We start from the raw sequence: 20,087 nt of genomic DNA, 5'->3' as shown, positions 1-20,087 counted from the left end.
TGCAATAGTTATGTATAGTTAAACCTTAAACAGATAGACTTGTGTTATGGCTCATGTTTATATAGATAACAAGTTTATTTTTAATTATGCTTTTCCGCTATGTGCAATGGTATCATGATTTATTCTGCTGTAGATGTAACTATGTATATCAGGTACATGTTATGGGGCATGTGTCTATGTTGGTTGAGCGAAACGTAGTCGTGCCACTGCGATGACTCGTTTCATGTTTTGTATAAAAAAAAAAAAAAAGGGGGTCGTCATACTACTTCCACGACATAGCTTTTCAACATATTTTTCATTGTTTATGTGAACTGCATTTCCACTGACATTAACAATTTCTTTCAGAAGGGACTGAGCTGGTTTCAGTATATATAATTACACTTGCAAGAGTTCTACGGCTACAAATTATGATATCAAAAAAACCAAACAATTGTAAACTACGGAAACAAAGTAAAGAGCTCAAAATACAAACTAGAAATTACAAATTCAAGTACATCATCTACATTCCATTATCTTCCAGAGATTTCATTATATTTGTATTTTCAATTCAATTTCATAAGGCATTTTATCTTGACCTCCATAATTCTTGGCTGCTGCATCATGTTCTTCTGCATCACACTCAACAACAAAAAACCACTAAGTAGTCTTCCAAAAGCATAACCTGTATTCCAAAGCACAGGCAGGTTTCATTAGGAAAAAAAAAACAGATTAAAAATTTGACTGCAGCAAATCAAATTCTTTTGTATGGATTTGTTCAAACTTCAAAAGGGGATGTACATGACATTCAAAATCCAGAAAAACTCGGAGCGGAGACTCGGATAATGGAACTCACCGACTCAAGGGAAGAACTCAGAGACAACCCAAAGCCGAAGCCCGTGGGGCTCAGAATCAATCTCAATGAGATCCCCTCGCCGCTGCTCGTGGAAACCATGCCGGATTTGATGGATGTGGTCCAGACCTATCTCCTGGACGGCGCAACCCAGGGGTCCTAGGAGAGGAAGATGCTAGGGGCTCGTGCCCATGCGGAGCGAGCAAGCTGCCCGAGGTCAGCTTCCACCTGGGTGTGGTGTGGGCTGATGTGGTTCGGTGACTGATTCTCCAGCGGGGAAAGCCCAAGTGTTGGTTAAAGTCTCTGTGCTCCCCACGCTCAGGCGTTGGTTCAGTCGGAGAAACATTTTTTTCCCCAAATGAGAAAACTTTCTCTTATCTTCTTTTGAATCTTTTGTTTTGGATCAGAGGTATGTTTGATATGTTTAGAGGGATGAGTTTAAAATTTGAATTTCAAAACTGTGGCAGATTTTCATCCTTTGGATATAATGGAGGGCCAGGAATAGAATATTTGATAATCTCAAATTCTTTTGGGATCCAAATCCCCCAAGAGAAGGGTGAAGAACAGCATAGGGAACAAGTCCAGAGGTACGTGAGTATTGTTGGGGGATGATATTGAACCTGTTTGGTAACCAAACCCCATTTAAACTCATTGCCTTTTTGCCCATCAACAACAGTAGACATGCGTGACATTTCTGAACCAAACCCTGCCTCTACTGCCACAATCAGTCTTTTTGTTTGAATTTTCTTTCCGTTGAATGCTTGGTCCTCTCGCCCAGCTAAGTTCCCCCCGCCCAGCTAATGTGCGCCTCATGCCCTCAACCCATCTTCTCACGACTTTCCTTTCTTTTTCACTTGTCTCGCGCCATCAATTTTTCCTCTATCCTTCCTCACCTCTCTCCATTATTACCCCAACCACCAACTTAATTGATGGGGAAACGGTCACAAATCTCTGCCTGTTGTCTAAATTACAGGGCATGGCGCTGAGATGACGTTTGGCTCGAAAATGGGAATCTCACAGGCTTTTCCTTTATTCGATTGTGACTGAGGGGATATGGAGAGAGGAGATCAATTTTCAGAAGCGATTATGAGAGAGAGGAGCTGGAGATGGGAAGGGGACTGAGCGTGTGATGGCGTGATGGTGGTGTCGGTGGGTTGATGGCGCGAGTCAAGCGAGAAAGAAAGGAAAGTTGTGAGAAGAGGGGATGAGGGCATGAGGCGCACATTAGCTAGGCGGGAGGAACTTAACTGGGCGAGAGGACCAAGCATTCAACGGAAATAAAATTCAAACAAAAAGACTGACTTTGGCAACAGAGGCAGGGTTTGGTTCAAAAATGTCACGCATGTCTACTGTTGATGATGGGCAAAAAGGCAATGAGTTTAAATGGGGTTTGGTTACCAAACATGTTCATTGTACTTCGTGGGTTCACCTGTTCCTTTGCAGCCACGTGAATAACATTATTGGGCTGATTTGGGCCTGGGCTTGTTAGCCCCGTTCAACAGGCTAACCAGCCCAAGCCCTCATAGGTGGATTTTTGGTGTATCAATCTACATATTCATTCCTAATTTTTATCAAATCCACAAATGTTAGTATTCTAATTTATTGAATGGATCATGTCATGTGGACCGATAAATGTGTAATTAGAATGTCCGGTTAAACTGCCAAACTAAATATTACCATCGTTACAAAATTTAGCGACCATTATCATAGATAATAGTGAAGATTTCAAATTCTGGGATTCTAAATTTATTTGATGGCTTCATTTGTGTAATTGCCATGAAAATAGAGCTGTTGGTACTTGATACAATATTGCTAATACCATATCGAAGCAGTTTTGCTTGTAATCAAACAGACGCACAATACCATGGACAACATAAGTGTAAAATGTTTTGTCTTTCCAGCTCGATCCTCAATTTTGATTGGTATTCCATGTATGGTATGCAGATTTTTCTTGTCGTCAAATTTTCATCTTGGTATGCAGAGAGCGCCATTCAAATCCTATGCATACAATTATTCTTGTCGTCTTCCTTTTTGCAGCCTCCAAATTGCAGCATTCTCGGCGCCCACAATTCAAACAGCACATTAGACTGCTGACCGCTCGAACACAATCAGCCAATCAGGATAAAGAAGAAGTCGGCGTGAAAGCTCCGGAGTGGCCATTGGCCCGGCCAGGCCATTCCCTTTGGCCGACACTTTTTTCCTTGTCTGAAAATATCCTTATAGGCATCATAGGATAAGATTGGCGCTATCTCATGTTAATTTGGTCTGCTTAATAGTATAAGCTGCTTCCTTCGGTACAGCAATTTGTGGGAGTTGCTTTATGGGTATGGTAAGCTAGAGTCTAGAGTTATGGGAACTTATCTATCTACATGCAAATAAACAAACAACATTACTCTCGGCTTGGGGATTATCTTCATCAATTGGGGAGATGGAAATGCTTCCTATATCTGTAAAAAGCAGCCACAAACTTGAGTTCCTCTCTTTCCAATTCCAAAAATACAAGCAAAATTGCATAAAATATGGCGCTGTGAGCTTTTGATTCCTGAATCTTGTTAGTATATTATAAGAAAGGTTTGGAGCCCAAAAATCCAGCTTATTAGTCAAATATTCCATCCAGCTAGCGTTCCATGCAGCATTAATGAGACTTTTAAGGAACAACAGCTGAACTCTATCAATGTGTTCATGCTGCAATTTCATAAAATGAACATGAATATGATGCAAACCACTGACCAAAGCCTGTCCTTTTCCATTAAATCAATTGCAAAGGTCATAAATTGTGGACCAAATCTAAAGAGATTTGGTAATTGCCTTTCATATAAATTTCTCATCTTTATAAGAGCACTAACCAACATACTTTCCGAATCTCATTCCCTTCCCTTTCATAAATGTAGGAAAACTCTCAAAAACTCCCTCCAATAGACTCTCTTGGTGTTCCCCAAACCAAGAAAAACCCAAAGGAACCAATAGCGCAACCCTAAATCTAAGGTAGCATTTTCGCTCCACTTACCATCATTTTATTAAAAAATATATATATTTCCTCGCTTTTTTCCTAGAAAAATGATAAGAAGCTATTGTGGAGTTTATTTGAATAGAGAAGTAAAAAGTAACTTAGTTCCTTGATCTAAAGAAAATCTAAAGGAAGGTTATGTGACCCTTCAATCTCTCCCCCCTTTGTACCAAAACCCAAAAGCAGTTCATGATGCCTGAACTTTTTCATGCCTCAAAGTCTTAAGGCTATCAAACTGTCCCTTCAAAGCCAGAAGCAGCAGTACAATGCACCAGCAACCAGTGAAAAGGCATTTGCCCTAATTACATCCAAGATGATAGCATGAAACAGATCCAAGACACCCAACAAAAAGGAAACAAGTAAAATGCACTACTTGTAACTAGTATATGATACTGATGGTCACGATCAAAATTGAAGGTAATAAGAATTGCTGTGATTTCTTCCAAAAATCAATATAATTTCAAGTGATTAGGATAATACAATACTTAGAATAACATACAACATTAACATTGACTCGTATCGATAACTTACCAAAATGTGAAACAGAGAAAGAGTAACGTGGAGTTGCAAACAGGACTCAAGAAACCGTCGAAGATATCTTGACAGCCTTGAAAGCTGGGTGGAGCAACCCGAGCTCGTCCTTCACATCGAGCGGATTGCTTGTTTCGTTCCTGACCCGCTTCACTCTCCGGCTGGCCAGCGACTTGTGCGTGAACCCATAGATCTGCAGGATCTGATTGTCCCCGAAGTTGTACGCCCGGTCCATCTGCCTCAGGCACCGCTCCACCGGGTAGTCCCCGAACTTCCCACACGGCTTGCACCCGACGAAGTGAGTCACGAGCGGCCAGCGGTGGTCGCCCAGACCCGGATGGTAATTCTCCATCATCTCCTCGTACCTGTCCACCAAAATCCCCCAATAACCGTGAAGATAATACGCGCTTTCTAGATACACTTTATTTCCCCATTGGTCTCTTCCCTTCATTAACAAATACACCATAGCCGACTGGTCGTCCGCCTCGAAGACCGGCCTGCCCTTGAGCTCTCGCGTGAGGATCTTCCCGGCATCGTCTCGGATCTTTCCCTTGGGACCCATCGGAGCCCACGCGTCGAGAATGTCCAGCGACCACTGGCAATTCCGTAATAGAAAGCTACCGGTGTTCAACCCGATCCAGTTCTTGTCGTCGTAGACCATCTCGTTCCAACCGTGCATCACGAAGTTGTGGTCCTTGTAGCGCTCCCAGGGGACCTCGAACGCCATGTCGGTGAACATCGCATCGCTGTCCATCCACCAGAGGAACTCGATTTCGGGGTGCGAGAGGAGGAGTTTCCGAATTAGTGGGAGTTTCGCCCAGAAACCGGCCATCTCGGCGTCCAGGAGCGCCATGTTGTAGAAGATCTCGATCCCGTGGAGCCTACAGTAGTCGATCTTGTTCTTGATGGACTTCAACAGGTAGTGATCGCCGACAGGGTTTTCGCAGGGTTTCGGGGACGAACCGGTCACCAGAAGGACCCGGGGCTTATTCGGTCTGATAAAGTTCGGGAATTCCGGGTTGTTCTTCAGCCACTCAGCTCGCTGCTGGTCCCAGTCCGAGATTTTCGGGCCGAGACTGTATGGTTTGTTCGGGTCAGGTTTTTCCTCCGGTTCGTCGTCCACGAGGATCTTCGAAATATCGAAGTTGGCGTAGTTGTTGGATTGGTCGGAGTCTGATTCGGGCTCGGGCTGGACCTCCTCGAGGACGCGGCGGGGTTCCACGCGCCTGCCGCGCGAGTGAATGAGGTGCTCGCGGATCTCGTTGAAGTCCTGCTCGGGGGTCCCGAACTTCCCGGCGCCAATGGTTCCTCGTAGCACGACGAACGTTAGGAGGAGGGATAGGAACCACAATGTGCCGCGGCAAGCCGTCCGCTGGACTTGGCGGACTCGGCGGGCTCCCAGGCACCACTCAAGCATTTTCCTTATCCCACTCGCCGAGTGGACCCGGAGGATTCAGACAAACAAAGAGAACAGAGACAAAAAGGTGAGGAATTGAAGAGAAGAAGGGTTCAGGAAGTTCTCATTGAAAACAAGCCCTAATTTGATGGGTTAGGGTCGTAAATATGGAGAAAAGTGGGGTTCTTTCGGGAAATGAGAAGTCGGTGGAGCTGCAGAAGGAAGGGAAGATTGAAGATTCACAGAGACGAGGCAAGAGTGTTCAGACATAATTTCCTCTGTTGTTATTAGTGTAATTATTACAATTATTAATTATTTTTTTAGTATAAAAATTGCGTTATTCCTGCACGTAACCACGGTGACAGGCATAACGAGCTGTCTATACTCTACAGTGCGTCCTTTGATGGGTCCCAGATGTGCCCCTGGGGCCTGGGCCCTCGGGACGCGATTACTTGAATTTTTTATATTTTATTTTTTTTTATCAATAATTGTGTGAAATAATTTTTATAGCTAATATTTTCGTGTGACGAGGTAGTGTTAGAATTATTTTTTTATTCTAGTAAAATTTATATTATTTTTAAGATTATTATTGCATATGTAATTCATAACTATTAAATTTTAATTCAATAATAATTTTAAAAATTAAATCAATTTTAAAAAAATAAAAATATAATTTCTAATATTACTTTTTGATAATCAACTACTTTAGTGCTATGACTTATTGTTAATTTGCCAAATTTTCACTTTGATACAATGATTGATAAAAATTAAGGGCCGATGACACTGAATTCTGAAGAAAAGAAAAATTATATCTCAGATGGATTAAGAATAAATAAAGAAATCATATAAAATTGTAGAAATGGACAATTGGTATTAAATGGGAAGATAATGAGTTGCTGCAAGAAAGAGTGACATTGGGATCCAGAGCATGTGTTGCTTGGCGCCGGCTGAGGGTTGTTTTAATACACGGCATTTATTCAAATCACATGGCTTGGGACCTTGGGTTGGTAGGAGGCGTCTTTTGCGAATCTGCGATGTCAACAACTAATAATATTCTCTCTTTTTTTTCTTTTTCTTTTTTTTTTTATTCTTTTTTTGCAATTAGGACTAATAATATCCTTTTCGACGTTTCCGTGGGAACGGATGGCCAACATTACATTGCGATTGGCGATTGGCGATTGGCGATTGGCGATTGCGATGATGCCAACATTAGTGTGTTGACCCTGTAAATTACAGTCACGCGTTGCACACCGTGCACGGCAAGCTGGCATTCATCATCGGTCGAGAAAGTTCATTTTGTCACATTTGATTTACAAATCTTCACATTAATTATATATATGTATATGTGTGTATTTTTTACGTCATTATTTAAATGTGATAATATATGCACTAATAAATCTATAAAATATTTTTTACTTGAAATGAAAAATATTCCGATTGACCAACAAATCAACAAAATCAAGTAGGGGATAAAATTAAAAAAATAATAATACTTATGGGGGTAAAAAATGTATTTCAAAAAGAATTATAGGGGTATTTTAATAAAATTATGGGGAACATTTTGAGGTTTGGTGGGACTGAAGCCCCCCAAGCTTGTTACTAGTTCTGTCCCTATACTCTCTATTATCAAATTGCGTTCAAATTTTGATAGATTTCATTAGTATGTCACGCTATATTTAATTATATAACTACGTGTGTCTAATTTAATTACTAACTTAAAAAAAAAACATCAGTTTGTGGCTCCTTGATGAAATAAAAACGGTCGTCTTTGTGGTCCACCAAAAAAAATCTACTTTCAACCATTTGCTCTGCATGTATGACCTCATTGTTCTAGCCACCAAAACTTGGAGTCTTTATATCATTAACTGTAATTTTGATTCTCCCACTGTCGAGCATATTAACAGTAGTTATGATTCTATTTTTTCCCTCTCTCTTGGTGGTGCTTTTACCCCTGAAAATTGGATTAAGCTTTGAAGTATTAAAGGCTTTGTTGGGTATTGGGTTGACATAAGATAATGCCCAAGAAGCCCGATATGAAAAAACAATTAAAAATAAAATAAAAAAGCTTATGCTGCGTAGGAGTTATTTTTCCAAGAGGGAGCGAGGAGGAAAAAAGCTTTTTTTTTTGTTAAGGATGCTTCCCTCCTCCCAAGGTGTTTTGGGTTTTTGTTTTTAGTAGTTGGTAGGGTGTTTTCTCTCTTTAGGGTGATGTTGTCACAAGGAAAGGAGAAGGTAGTTTTTGTAACGACCCAAGGAAAAGTGTTGGCCACATCTGTACTATCACCCCAAAAGGATTAGTAATTTAGAGCTTTCTTAGAATCTCTTATAAAGCTCAGTTTCACCTAGTAACTAGGCAATGTGGGACTTAGCACTCATGAGTATCTTTATAAACCACTTACTCTATGTGAGTTATTCATCTCTTCTCGATATAAGATCGGGGTGTTACAAACTCCCCCCTTAAACCTCTGACATCTTCGTCAAAGCCACGTCATGCAGTGCTCCAGTACCACATGACTTAGCGTTACTAAGTGGCTCTGATACCATTTGTAATGACCCAAAAAAAAAAACACTAGCCACATCTGCACTATCACCCCAAAAGGACTAGTAATTTAGAGCTTTCTTAGAATTCCTTATAAAGCTCAGTTTCACCTAGTAACTAGGTAATGTGGAACTTAGCACTCATGAGTATCTTTATAAACCACTTACTCTATGTGAGCTATTCATCTCTTCCCAATATGAGATCGGGGTGTTACAAACTCCCCCCTTAAACCTCTGACATCTTCGTCAAGGCCACGTCATGCAGTGCTCCAGTACCACATGACTTGGCGTTATTAAGTGGCTCTGATACCATTTGTAATGACCCAAAAAAAAGCACTAGCCACATCTGCACTATCACCCCAAAAGGACTAGTAATTTAGAGCTTTCTTATAATTCCTTATAAAGCTCAGTTTCACCTAGTAACTAGGCAATGTGGGACTTAGCACTCATGAGTATCTTTATAAACCACTTAGGCCTCGTTTGGTTTGCGGATTAGACCCATAGAAAGGAATAACTATTCCTTCTGAATAGCTATTCCTTTGTTTGGTTGTATATTATTTAAGGGAATAGTTATTCCCATGGAATAGCTATTCCCTTACGAAGAGGAATAGGTATTCCACTCAAAAGGAGTGGAATACCTATTCCTTTCCTGTGGGAATAAATAAAATTCGTCTTTTGCCCAAAAACCCCAACCCTCTCAACATCCAAGTCTCTTATCCCTCTCTCTCTCTCTGTTTCTCAACTCATGGTGTATTTGGATACAAAATTTTGAAAATAAAATATAATTCTGATTCTACTTTTTTCAAAAATAAATCATATTTATTCAACTTTTTCAAAAACAAATCATATTTTATTCAACTTTTTATAAACAAATCATATTTTATTCAATTTTTTTTTTTCTTCTAAAAAGTCAAATCTCAAAATTCGCAAACAGAATAAGAATTTAATTCTGATTTCAAAAATTCATTACTCAAATGCACCATCAGTATCTCTCTCCATCTCTGCAATTATATTCTCATCCCCCTTTCTCTGTTTCTCAACCCAACTTAATTTGTTGCGGGTTAGTCTTTTTTTTTTTTTTTTCTCCTATGATTTAGCCTACAGAATGCACTTAGACGTAGCAAAACGAGTACCTCTTAATATCGGGAGGACTCCAATTGCCTGGCGGAGGTTTGAGAAAAACTTTGTAAGCAAAGAGCGAATGTTTGTTGCTGAAAAACAAATAAAAAATAATAAAATAAAAAGGGCTTTGCAGATGATTTATTTTTTATGATGATTATGTTTTTTTTTTTTCTTATAAATCATTTTACTTTATAAGCAAAGAATGAATGTTTGTTGCTGGAAAACAAATAAAAAAGAATAAAATAAAAAGGGCTTTGCAGATGATCTATTTTTTTTCTTTTTATTTTTTTATGATGGTGATATGATGATTATATGTGTGTGTGTGTGTGTGTGTGTTTTTTTTTTCCTTACAAATCATTTTGTAGCGTAATTGTATATGGAAAAAAAAAAAAAAAAAGCCATGAACTCTATGAAATTAAAAAAAAAAAAAAAAAAAAAAAAAAAAAAAAGTCATAGTATGATTGTTTATGTTTCTAAAATAAAGAAAAAAAAATGTCCTTAAGAATATAAATTATATTTTTATTATAAGGGTGTTTTAGGAAATTTGATTATAATATGATTCCATTCACCAATGTATTGCACTATACCAAACAAAGGAATACATATGCAATGTTCTATTCCACTGTTACAACCAAACAAAAGAATAGGAATAGTTATTTCATTCCACCTTCATCTATTCTCAGGAATAGTTATTCCTTTTCCTAATGAAATAGACATTCCACAAACCAAACGAGGCCTTACTCTATGTGAGCTATTCATCTCTTCCCAATATGAGATCGGGGTGTTACAAACTCCCCCCTTAAACCTCTGACATCCTCGTCAAGGCCACGTCATGCAGTGCTCCAGTACCACATGACATTGCGTTACTAAGTGGCTCTGATACCATTTGTAATGACCCAAGAAAAAGCGCTAGCCACATCTGCGCTATCACTCTAAAAGGACTAGTCAATTTGGAGCTTTCCTAGAATCCCTTATAAAGCCCAGTTTCACCTAATAACTAGGCAATGTGGGACTTAGCACCCATGAGTATCTTTATAAACCACCCACTCTATGTGAGCTATTTATTTCTTCTCAATATGGGACCGAAGTGTTACAGTTTTTGTCTCACCCTTTTTGGGATTGAGATGTAGTTTTATGCATTTGTTGTGGTTTTTTTCGCTCTTTGAAGTTTTACTCTTTCGTTGCTTTGGAACCCATTCTGGGATGATTGTTTTTCACGGTCTTGGGTGAAAATCCTTTTGTTCCAGTGTCGTGATCATCATGGGAAGGGTTTGTAGCAATCGATGCAAAAATCTTATTCTGGGAGCTTTTGAGGGGGTTGTCTACTACAACTGTTGTTGCGGGTCCTGTATTTGTTGAACTTCACGATGGGAGCGCTGCTAATGGCGGTATGGAGTGAGGTGGCGTGGGGAGTTTCTTTATTTTCGAAGTATCTCTCTCTCACCGAAACTAGAGACCCGAGCACTCCTTCATTCTACTGAGTTTCGTGTTGTGGGTGAGGGAGTGTTGCAGTTAGGTAGGCCACCAATCTGTCGGCGGTTCCTGCCAAAAGCAGTTTTGCCACGGTGGTTCGTGATGTTGCAGTTGCACTTGCGGGATTTTTGGCTGAGCGGTTGGGCATTATGTATTGTATGTGCAGTTATTCCCGCTTATAGGGGATAAAACTGACTATTTTTTTTATTCATGGGGATCCTCTGGCTGCAACATGGACGTCCACGTGGGATGGTGGATGGTTTTAGTGGGGCATTTTTTTATGGCAACGAAGCAGTTTGTTTTTTCTGTGTATTTGTTTTCTTTTTAAGTTTTCAGTTTGTCTTCTCTTGCAGTCTGGTCTGTAAAAACTATTTTATAGCTCAAAATGTGTGTCCTCTCCTAGATCAAGCAAAGGCTCATGTCACGTAGACACTCCATTCTGTTGTCTAGGTAGAATTTGTAGCAACTGTGGTTTGTAATGGTCTAAGTCTAACTTTGCCTTGGTGGAAGAAACTCTTCTCCTATGCCTCTGACTTGGTTTATTAGGGAATCTTTGTAACCCTAGACATTTGATCGTTTGGTCTCCTTTATATATATTGGAAGGAACTTTGAATAAAAGAAGCCTAATATGAACAAAGCTTGAAAGTGACTGATTATGTTCAACAAGGCCCACTATTTGGCCCAGGATGCCAATCAAGTAATGCCGCTTAAAACAAGGAATAAACTCCACCAAGTTCTATTTACGCAAGAGATCCAATATCCTAAGTGAAAATTATTGGACTTCTAATTTATCAAGTGTGTGCAATAGTGTGCAACAAAATATCACGATGCGGAAAATAAAGAGACAGATATTTTGTTGACGAAGTGGAAACTCAATTAAGAGAAAAACCACTCTAGAGCAGTCAAACCTAGAATATCCACTATTCAGAAGACAAAGTTAGTTACAAAGCAGTAGCACTCACATACCCTTATGCAGTGGTCATACCTTGAACTCTAACGTATAACCCAACACAAACGCCTCCCAACCAAGTCACCTACTTGAAGGGGTCTTCAATGGAATCATTTATCTTAGGGCCAACCCCTAAGATAGACTTCAGTTTCAGCACAACAACAGCACTTGGCAACAGCTTGAGAGTGAGCAGATCAGCACAGTAACTCTAAAATATAACACTCTAAGCATTACAGAATTCACAACCGAATTCTTACAATTCTCAAGCCTAGGGACCTCTATTTATAGGATACAGGTTCAAATGAGCGTTTGGCTTGAAATACTTAGGCGCCGTCCGGACAGTAGACATAAGGTGTCCAGACAGACAATTGTGCGATCGGCTTTCCAAAATTCGCTGAAATTCTTTCCTGAATTGAGATGCATCCCGATAGGGTTGCCCTATCGTCGGGACGGTCGCATTTTAGCTACACGCAATTTCCATATCAAGGCTTAGCGCATCCGGACCATAACATCTGTCGTCCAGACAGTTGATCTGATGCACGCAATTTTCATATATGAAGCTCGAGCGTCTGAACTATGAAGACTGTTGTCCGGACGTTTGAAATTTGAATGCTCGACTTGCCTTATGAATGAGGGCTTCCGGACGGGAATCCACATATTCCGGACGGTTGCAGCTATCTTCCCAAATCTGTGTTGTGAAAAGAAATCCCATAACTGATCGAACACTAAGTGGCATCCAGACGTGCTGCTGAGATGTCCGGACGGATGCAAGTTGGAATGGTTTGAAGCTTCTCGACACAGAGGACGGTTCGGGCAGAAAGTTCTCGTCGTCCGAGTGGATGATGCTTGTACAGTTGAGCGTCTGAACGGATGCAAGGGATCCGATTTCTTTGACTTGGAATCTGTGCAAAATCATCTATGAACATATCTCTAAAGAAGACTTCTGAAAACTGACTGAACCACTGATTAAAAGCATCATTGTTTATGTTACTGACTGATGAGTGTCCAGGCGTTTCACTAGGCCGTTCGAACGATAAACTCGAGATCCGACTTTTGTTGAGCTGTAGACTTTGCAGAGTCTTCATGGAGTCCGAAAATTCCTTTTTGACGCTTGTGACACTGATCTTGTTATAATAAGGCCTTTTCTATATCAGAGAAATAAACTCTGAATATTTGAAGACTCTGAACTGATACGGTATCCCTGTGAAATCAGCAACAGTACATGATAGTAATTTTGTCCAACAGAATGCAGCCAACACAAAAACCAACAAACTCCCTCTTTGGTCATTCTGAGACAAAAATCACTTAACCGGTTAAAAATACAATCCCAGTCCAAATCAAACATATACTCCCCATTTTTGTCTCAAAGGGACAAAGGGTAAATAGAGTATAGAAAGACCACAGTAATAAAATACTCCCCCTTGATGTCTCAACAGGACAAGGGTAAACAGAGTATATAAAATCCATAGATAAAAACGTTCTATAATCCAAAACAAAAGGAAAATAGAGAAGAGTCTACAAGTGGCCCAAAAGAGAGGGAAAAAAAAATCCTCCTAGTACCGAAACCCGCTGTTCCATTGAAATCAAGTAGCGAAGAGAAAGCCGTACAAAAGGCTGGATTTGTACTATTTCGGCTTCTAGATCTGGAAGCCGGGAACCATGGACTGGAAAACCTCCAGTCACTTGATTTTGCAAAGGCTGAACCTGGTTATCCGCAGATTGACATCCTCTAAGCAGCTGGTCTACAAGATAAAAGAGGAGATTCACCACCGAACTTCTAACTGATACAAATCTGAGGAGGATGCTACGGAAGGCTATGCATGAGCTGGGGGAAAAGCTCATCTCAAACCCTGAGACCTTTGGAAATTTTGAACATATGACCTCAAAATTAATTTTCCAAAGGATCCATCTGTCGAACATTGTGCTGGAAGGCTGGATGTCATATTCCTAAACTAAAACCAACCAGAAATATCTCCAAAAATACCATTACTAAGAAAAAGCAGATCATGTTAGTTGGTAGCACGCCAAGCGGCTACGTGGATTTTAAATTTATAAGTTTACCACTCGCAATAGTACGTATCGATTGTACTATAGTAAGGGTGATCGAACCACAGAGATTATTAGTTGTTTTGCGTAACGGAATATTAAAGAGCGTATCTAACTTAACTTAAAGATAAAAATAAAAGTAAAGGTTGTAGAATTGAAGCTACAACAATAAAGTGAAGGAATGAAAGCAGAAAATGAAAACAAACTAAGAGAAAACTTAGAGTATTGATCTTGTCCAATCCTCAACCAATGAAATGCTTAAAGTCTATATGGATCTTCCTAACATACCTGATATGAGCGCGTAATGGGCGTCAACCATTACGACGACCTCGACATGAAAACGCTTTTGTTAAGACGTAGTTATAAAGCACCTAGTTTTACATTAATCAACTCCACGTAAAGATTAGTCTATAATTGAAAAACGTTTACACTACGAAAGGTGTGGAGTGACTAATGCTCCCTAGCTTACTACTCTATAACACATCCTAATAAGCATACACAACACATGAATACCCTTTTTAGGCCACAATGATAAGGTATCTTAGTTTCACACCGGTCTATTCCATGTAAAGATTAAACTACAATGGAAAGACATTCTACACTACCAAAGGTATGAAATGACCGGTGCTCCCTAGCATACCCTATAAAGTAACTCTAATAAGTAAACACATATCATGTCAAATAGAACCATTGCAAAAGACATCGTTCTATTTCAAGAACGTTGATTTTACTCATGAATCTAAGAAAACTCATAGACAAGCATAACTCTTTTTCATGAATAAATGGATTGAAATATTGAAAACAAAACCTTTTAGCATGGGTTTTGCAATCCTCTAGCCTTACACAATCATCAAACATATTAAGAAAATCTCAAGAACATCAAGAACACTTCATGGTTTTTGGAGAGGATTTTGATCAAACCCTAAGAACTAATTTAGCTAGACATGAAGTAAACTAATTTAAGCATAAAAATAATAAAGAAACACGATCAAAATAAACTAAAAACAATATATTGAAAGTATGGAATTCGGATTACATAAAAGAAATGAAAAACATTAAAATTAACTAAGAAGATACACCTGAGAAAATGGAAGTCCCAAGAAGATGCATGCCTATTACTCTCACCCATGCCTCATATATATAGAGGAGGAGATTTACAAAATAATATCTAAAGAAGATATAAGATAAGAGATAGGATAAGATAAGATAGGATAAGATAAGATAGGATAGGATAGGATAGGATAAGATAAGATAGGATAGGATAGGATAGTATAGGATAAGATAGGATAAGATATTTTGAAATATTTAAGATATTTTGGAAATATCTAAGATATTTTGGAAATATCTAATAATATCTAAGAAATATCTAGAAAATATCTAAGAAATATCTAGGAAATATCTAAAAATATCTAAAAATATCTAAGAGAGTGATATGTCAACATTGTTCCAGATTATTCCGAAAATATCCAAATTCGATCGATCGATTATAAAGTCGATCGATCGCACTTCGCTTGATCGCATTCGTGGTTGCCCTATCTCGATCGATCGCATGTCGCACGATCGATTTTTCTTCGACTGATGATTCGATCGATCGATTATAAAGTAGATCGATCGATTTGCCTTAGCCGATTCTTCACTTGGCAGGAGCAATTTTGAACTCTGGAAATGACCAAATCGCCCTTGATGTATTTTCAGGTCTAATTCAGGTGTGTTGAACTTGATTTCAATTAAGACCTGAAAATAAGACAAAACACAAAAACTACAACAACACTTTATATATACAACAAGAACTAGGTCTAACAAGTGCAAATTAAGGGGTCTTGAATCGAATAATTCAAGACTTATCATTAGTTCCAAAAAAAATGTGGTATTTAAGACGGCTGTTAAATGGATGCCAAAGAAAAATATAAGCAATGCAGCTATTCATAAGGCATAAATATATCAAGATTAGCCCAGCACACAGACATAAAATGATTTTCATGCACAATATCTCAAGAGAATATTTCAATCAACAAATATTCTAAAAAGCACAAAAACTTTAAAAGAACAAAGGAATACACAACAAACACTATGGAATGAGAAGAGATGTGCAGAGGATGCCAAAATCTCGGAGAAATTCGCAAGAATTACACACAACATGACATGATAAATCAATAAAAATACAGAGATGTGTGCATGACAGAAAAAGAGATGCAAGTCTTAAACCTGTAGAGATCCTGTCCGGACCTGTCACTTAACCGTCCAGACGACTACTGCTAGGGCAGCGTACGGCAAGACTGCTCTTGTCCGGACATAAGAATAGGTCCGTCTGGACACTTCACACTGAAAATCTGAAACTGGAGAAAAATTTGCAGAAAAATATTTTTTCCTAAACTTAGCTTCAAAACACGCATATATAATCAACTGATAAGGTAGTCAAATAGCATTGCAAAAATATGCAAAGATATAAATGAGAGTTAAGCATTCAATAAGCACAAATTTTCCTGCAAATAGAAATTTTAAATAGATTACTTAACTCATGCAATGCGTATGTGTGTGAAAGCTTTCTCGATAAGGTATGAAGTTCACTAATATGACTTAAAGCAACTAGATTTTCTAAACAAGAGAGAAAATCAATGTTAGATCAATTAAAAGTCAAACCTTATCTTACTAGGGCCTAGCCACCCTCATCTGATACACTCTTCCTAAGATGCAGCACCTAATTGTTTTACTTGTACCATGAAGAACAATATAAAATTTTACTTGTACCATGAAGAACAAGATATAAAGCTAATTCAGCACAGAAGCAGTGAATATAAACATATAACACAGAAATCAGAAGAAATACTGCTTGTTCCTTGTTGGTGCTGAAACCTAGAGAGAATGCTAGAATTTTTAGGCTTTAGGTTCAACTATCATATTGGTCAATTTGACCATCTTATAAAAAACATCTCTCTTATTTAGAATTTTCAAAAGCAAGAAGTCAGAGAGGAAAATATGTACCTTAGGAGAGCCTTGGATAGTGCACATCGCATAAGAAAAATAACTTTCCAACTTTTACATGCACAAGAAGAACTTGGCAGATATATAGTCATAAACTCTCAATCATATCTAAGCATAGTCAATTAATGCACAATGAACTGAGATATCAAGCAAAAATAGAAGCAATATCTGACATGCTAAGAAAAAAAATTCCTGCAATTTCTCTCCTAAATATATATATATATATATATAATGTTGAAAACACTAAAACAAAAAATCAACAAGGACATGCTTATGGAAAATGAAATAACATCTAGTCCCAGTATGTAAGGTAAAATCAAACCTATCCTCAGGGAGAGAGGTTTAAAAATACCGAGACAGAAAAGCAGCCGCCCGATGTGCTTTTAACTGTCATCAAAAAAAAAAAAAAACAATATCTACAGAAGTTTTTCAAGATAACAAGAGAAAATATGGAGATAGAATAAATGGTTCCTCAAACAGAATGCAAGGCATGAATAAGATATGACATGATAAACAATTCAATGCAAATATACCTGACATGCACTAGGATTTAGGAACCAAAATCCTACGCATGGGAGACTTCACCTACTAGGTGAGTCCACTCCCCCTCAAGGGGTGAATGGTCTCATCCTTCCTTACCCATACATCATCTACCTGTGTGGCAAGGGTGTGAACCATGTCCCAATTGATCAGACTGACTAGGACATTCTTCATCATGTTGACAAGCCCTTCATTGGTCTGATTCTTCTTGGGCTTGTGAGGCTTCACTTTGAAGCATTCGGCTTTGATGTGGCCATACTTACCACAATGATGGCATGAGGGACAATTCCTTTGAGGATAATGTCGTTGTTGCCGAAAAGCATGATGAGGCTTGGAAGGTTTAGAGCTAGACTTATCTGTCTTTTCCTGATCCGAGGCTGTTGATGTCAGATATAAGGACAGTGTGGCCTGATGTGTCTAGAGACACCACAATGATAGCATATAGGCTGACTTTGTTTGCTGAAATGCTTCTTGAAGGGCTCTACAAATTTACGATTAGCATTTTCACAAATAACAAAGTCCTTACCTCTTTGAGATATATGCCTCCCATGGAGCGGAACATATTTATCTGAAGAGGTTTTCTCAATAAAGCCCTTTTTGGAATCCTCATGCTTCTTCCAAGGTCTGTGAGATTTTAACAGATAACACTTTGGTCTAATATGACCAACATTCTCACAATGATGACAAATAAGAACAAACTTTTCTTGTGCTCCCGAATCCTTGGAGTTAGGCTTCACACAGTTATTTAAGCAAGCATTTTCAGAACAAGCTGCATCTACTATCACATGCTTAATATCAACAGAATATAATTCAGAATCAGAAGCATATGAAGTAGAAGTACTTAAATCAACAGTTAAACCAGGCTTATTAGAAATATTTGAATGCATACACAACATGCTTTTCAAATTATCACTTGAGAATTTTTTCAAGAGATTTTCATATTCCTTTAATTTATTCTCAAGTGTATCAATAATGTCGAATAGCATGGTATTCTCAGATTTCAAAGAGTCAATCAACACATGTAATTCATACAATTGTATAATCAATGACTCTTTTTCTTTCTTCATCTTGTTGAGCTCTTTTGGTGAAATAATTTTATCGAATTTTGCAAAAACTTTAGAGAGCTCAATATCATAATTTTCTTCAGATAACTGAGAGAAATCCATGATAAAAGGTATAATAAAAAAATAGAAGTCACAAAGAGATAAGGATCACACTCATGAATTAAATCCTTTAAACGGAGTGTACCCGCTCTGATACCAATTGAAAATTATTGGACTTCTAATTTATCAAGTGTGTGCAATAGTGTGCAACAAAATATCACAATGCGAAAAATAAAGAGACATATACTTTGTTGACGAAGTGGAAGCTCAATTAAGAGAAAAACCACTCCGAGGCAGCCAAACTCAGGATATCCACTATTCAGAGGACAAAGCTAGTTACAAAGCAGTAGCACTCACATACCCTTTTGCAGTAGTCGTACCTTGAACTCTAACCTGTAACCCAACACGAACGCTCCCTAACCAAGTCACCTACTTGAAGGGGTCTTCAATGGAATCCTTTACCTTAGGGTCAACCCTTAAGATAGACTTCAGTTTCAGTACAGCAACAACACTTGGCAACGGCTTGAGAGTGAGCAAATCAGCACGTAACTCTAAAATATAACTCTCTAAGCACTACAGAATTCACAACCGAATTCTTACAATTCTCAAGTCTAGGAGCCTATATTTATAAGCTACAGGTACAAATGAGCGTCTGGCTTGAAATACCTATATATATGGAATTAGGATTTAGGTTTAGTTTATGCATCTTTTGGGGGTTTCGGATTTTCTCAGGTGTATCATTTAATTTCGTTGTGTTTTTCCATTCCTTAGATGCCACTCTTTGGACCGAAATCCATAGAGCTTGTTTCCTTTGCTTTTTCTTCTTTGTTCTTTAAGTTCTAGTTTAGTTTTTTAATTCCTTGTGTAATCTGAATTTTCTTAGTTTAATATAGTTGTTCTTCATTTTCTTGTTGATTCTTTACTGTTTTAATTACATTTGATGCTTAGATTAGTTTATTTCATGTCTAGCTAAAGCCATTCCTTAGGATTTTGATCCAAATCTCTTCCGAAACCATGGAGTGTTCTTGATATTCTTAGGATTTTCTAGATGTCTTTGATGATTGTGAAGGGATAGAGGATTGCAAAACCCATGCTAAAAGGTTTTGTCTTCAATTTTCCAATCCATTTATTCATGAAAAGAGTTAACTGGTCTATGAGTTTTCTTAGATTTCTTGAGTAAAATCGACGTTCTTGAAAGAGAACGATGTCTTTTGCAATGGTTCTATTTGACATGATGTGTGTTTAACTATTAGAGTCATCTTATAGGGTATGCTAGAGAACACCGGTCGTTTCACACCTTTGGTGGTCTAAAATGTTTTTCAATTGTAGTGTAACTTTTATGTGGAATAGATCGGTGTGAAACAAGATACCTTATCATTGTGGCCTAATTAGGGTTTTCATGTATTGTATATGCTTATTATGATGTTTTATAGAGTAGTAAGCTACGGAGCATTAATCACTCCACACATTTCGTAGTGTAAACGTTTTTCAATTATAGATTAATCTTTACGTGAAGTTGTTTAATGTAAAACTATGTGCTTTATTATTACATCTTAACGAAAGTATTTTCA

General features: G+C 38.3%; 1 protein-coding gene across 2 annotated transcripts; it reads right to left on the bottom strand.

Annotated features, from left to right (window-relative positions):
* Positions 1-273: 273 nt before the first annotated feature.
* LOC133880446 (xyloglucan 6-xylosyltransferase 2-like) lies at positions 274-6,034 on the bottom strand. Of its 2 annotated transcripts, none has more exons than XM_062319396.1 (2): positions 4,368-6,034; positions 274-661 (listed from the first exon to the last, which is right to left on the bottom strand). In XM_062319396.1, the coding sequence occupies exon 1, from the start codon at positions 5,782-5,784 to the stop codon at positions 4,414-4,416; it is 1,371 nt and encodes a 456-aa protein (XP_062175380.1). In that variant the 5' UTR covers positions 5,785-6,034; the 3' UTR covers positions 274-661; positions 4,368-4,413. The 2 variants fall into 2 exon arrangements, with proteins under 2 accessions (XP_062175380.1, XP_062175386.1); XM_062319402.1 differs by lacking the exon at positions 274-661 and adding an exon at positions 2,560-3,276.
* Between the last annotated feature and the right edge of the window lie 14,053 nt (positions 6,035-20,087).

This window comes from Alnus glutinosa, chromosome 1 (assembly GCF_958979055.1).
Source record: "Alnus glutinosa chromosome 1, dhAlnGlut1.1, whole genome shotgun sequence".
NCBI lineage: Eukaryota > Viridiplantae > Streptophyta > Magnoliopsida > Fagales > Betulaceae > Alnus > Alnus glutinosa.
This window is presented reverse-complemented; position numbering and strand designations above follow the sequence as displayed.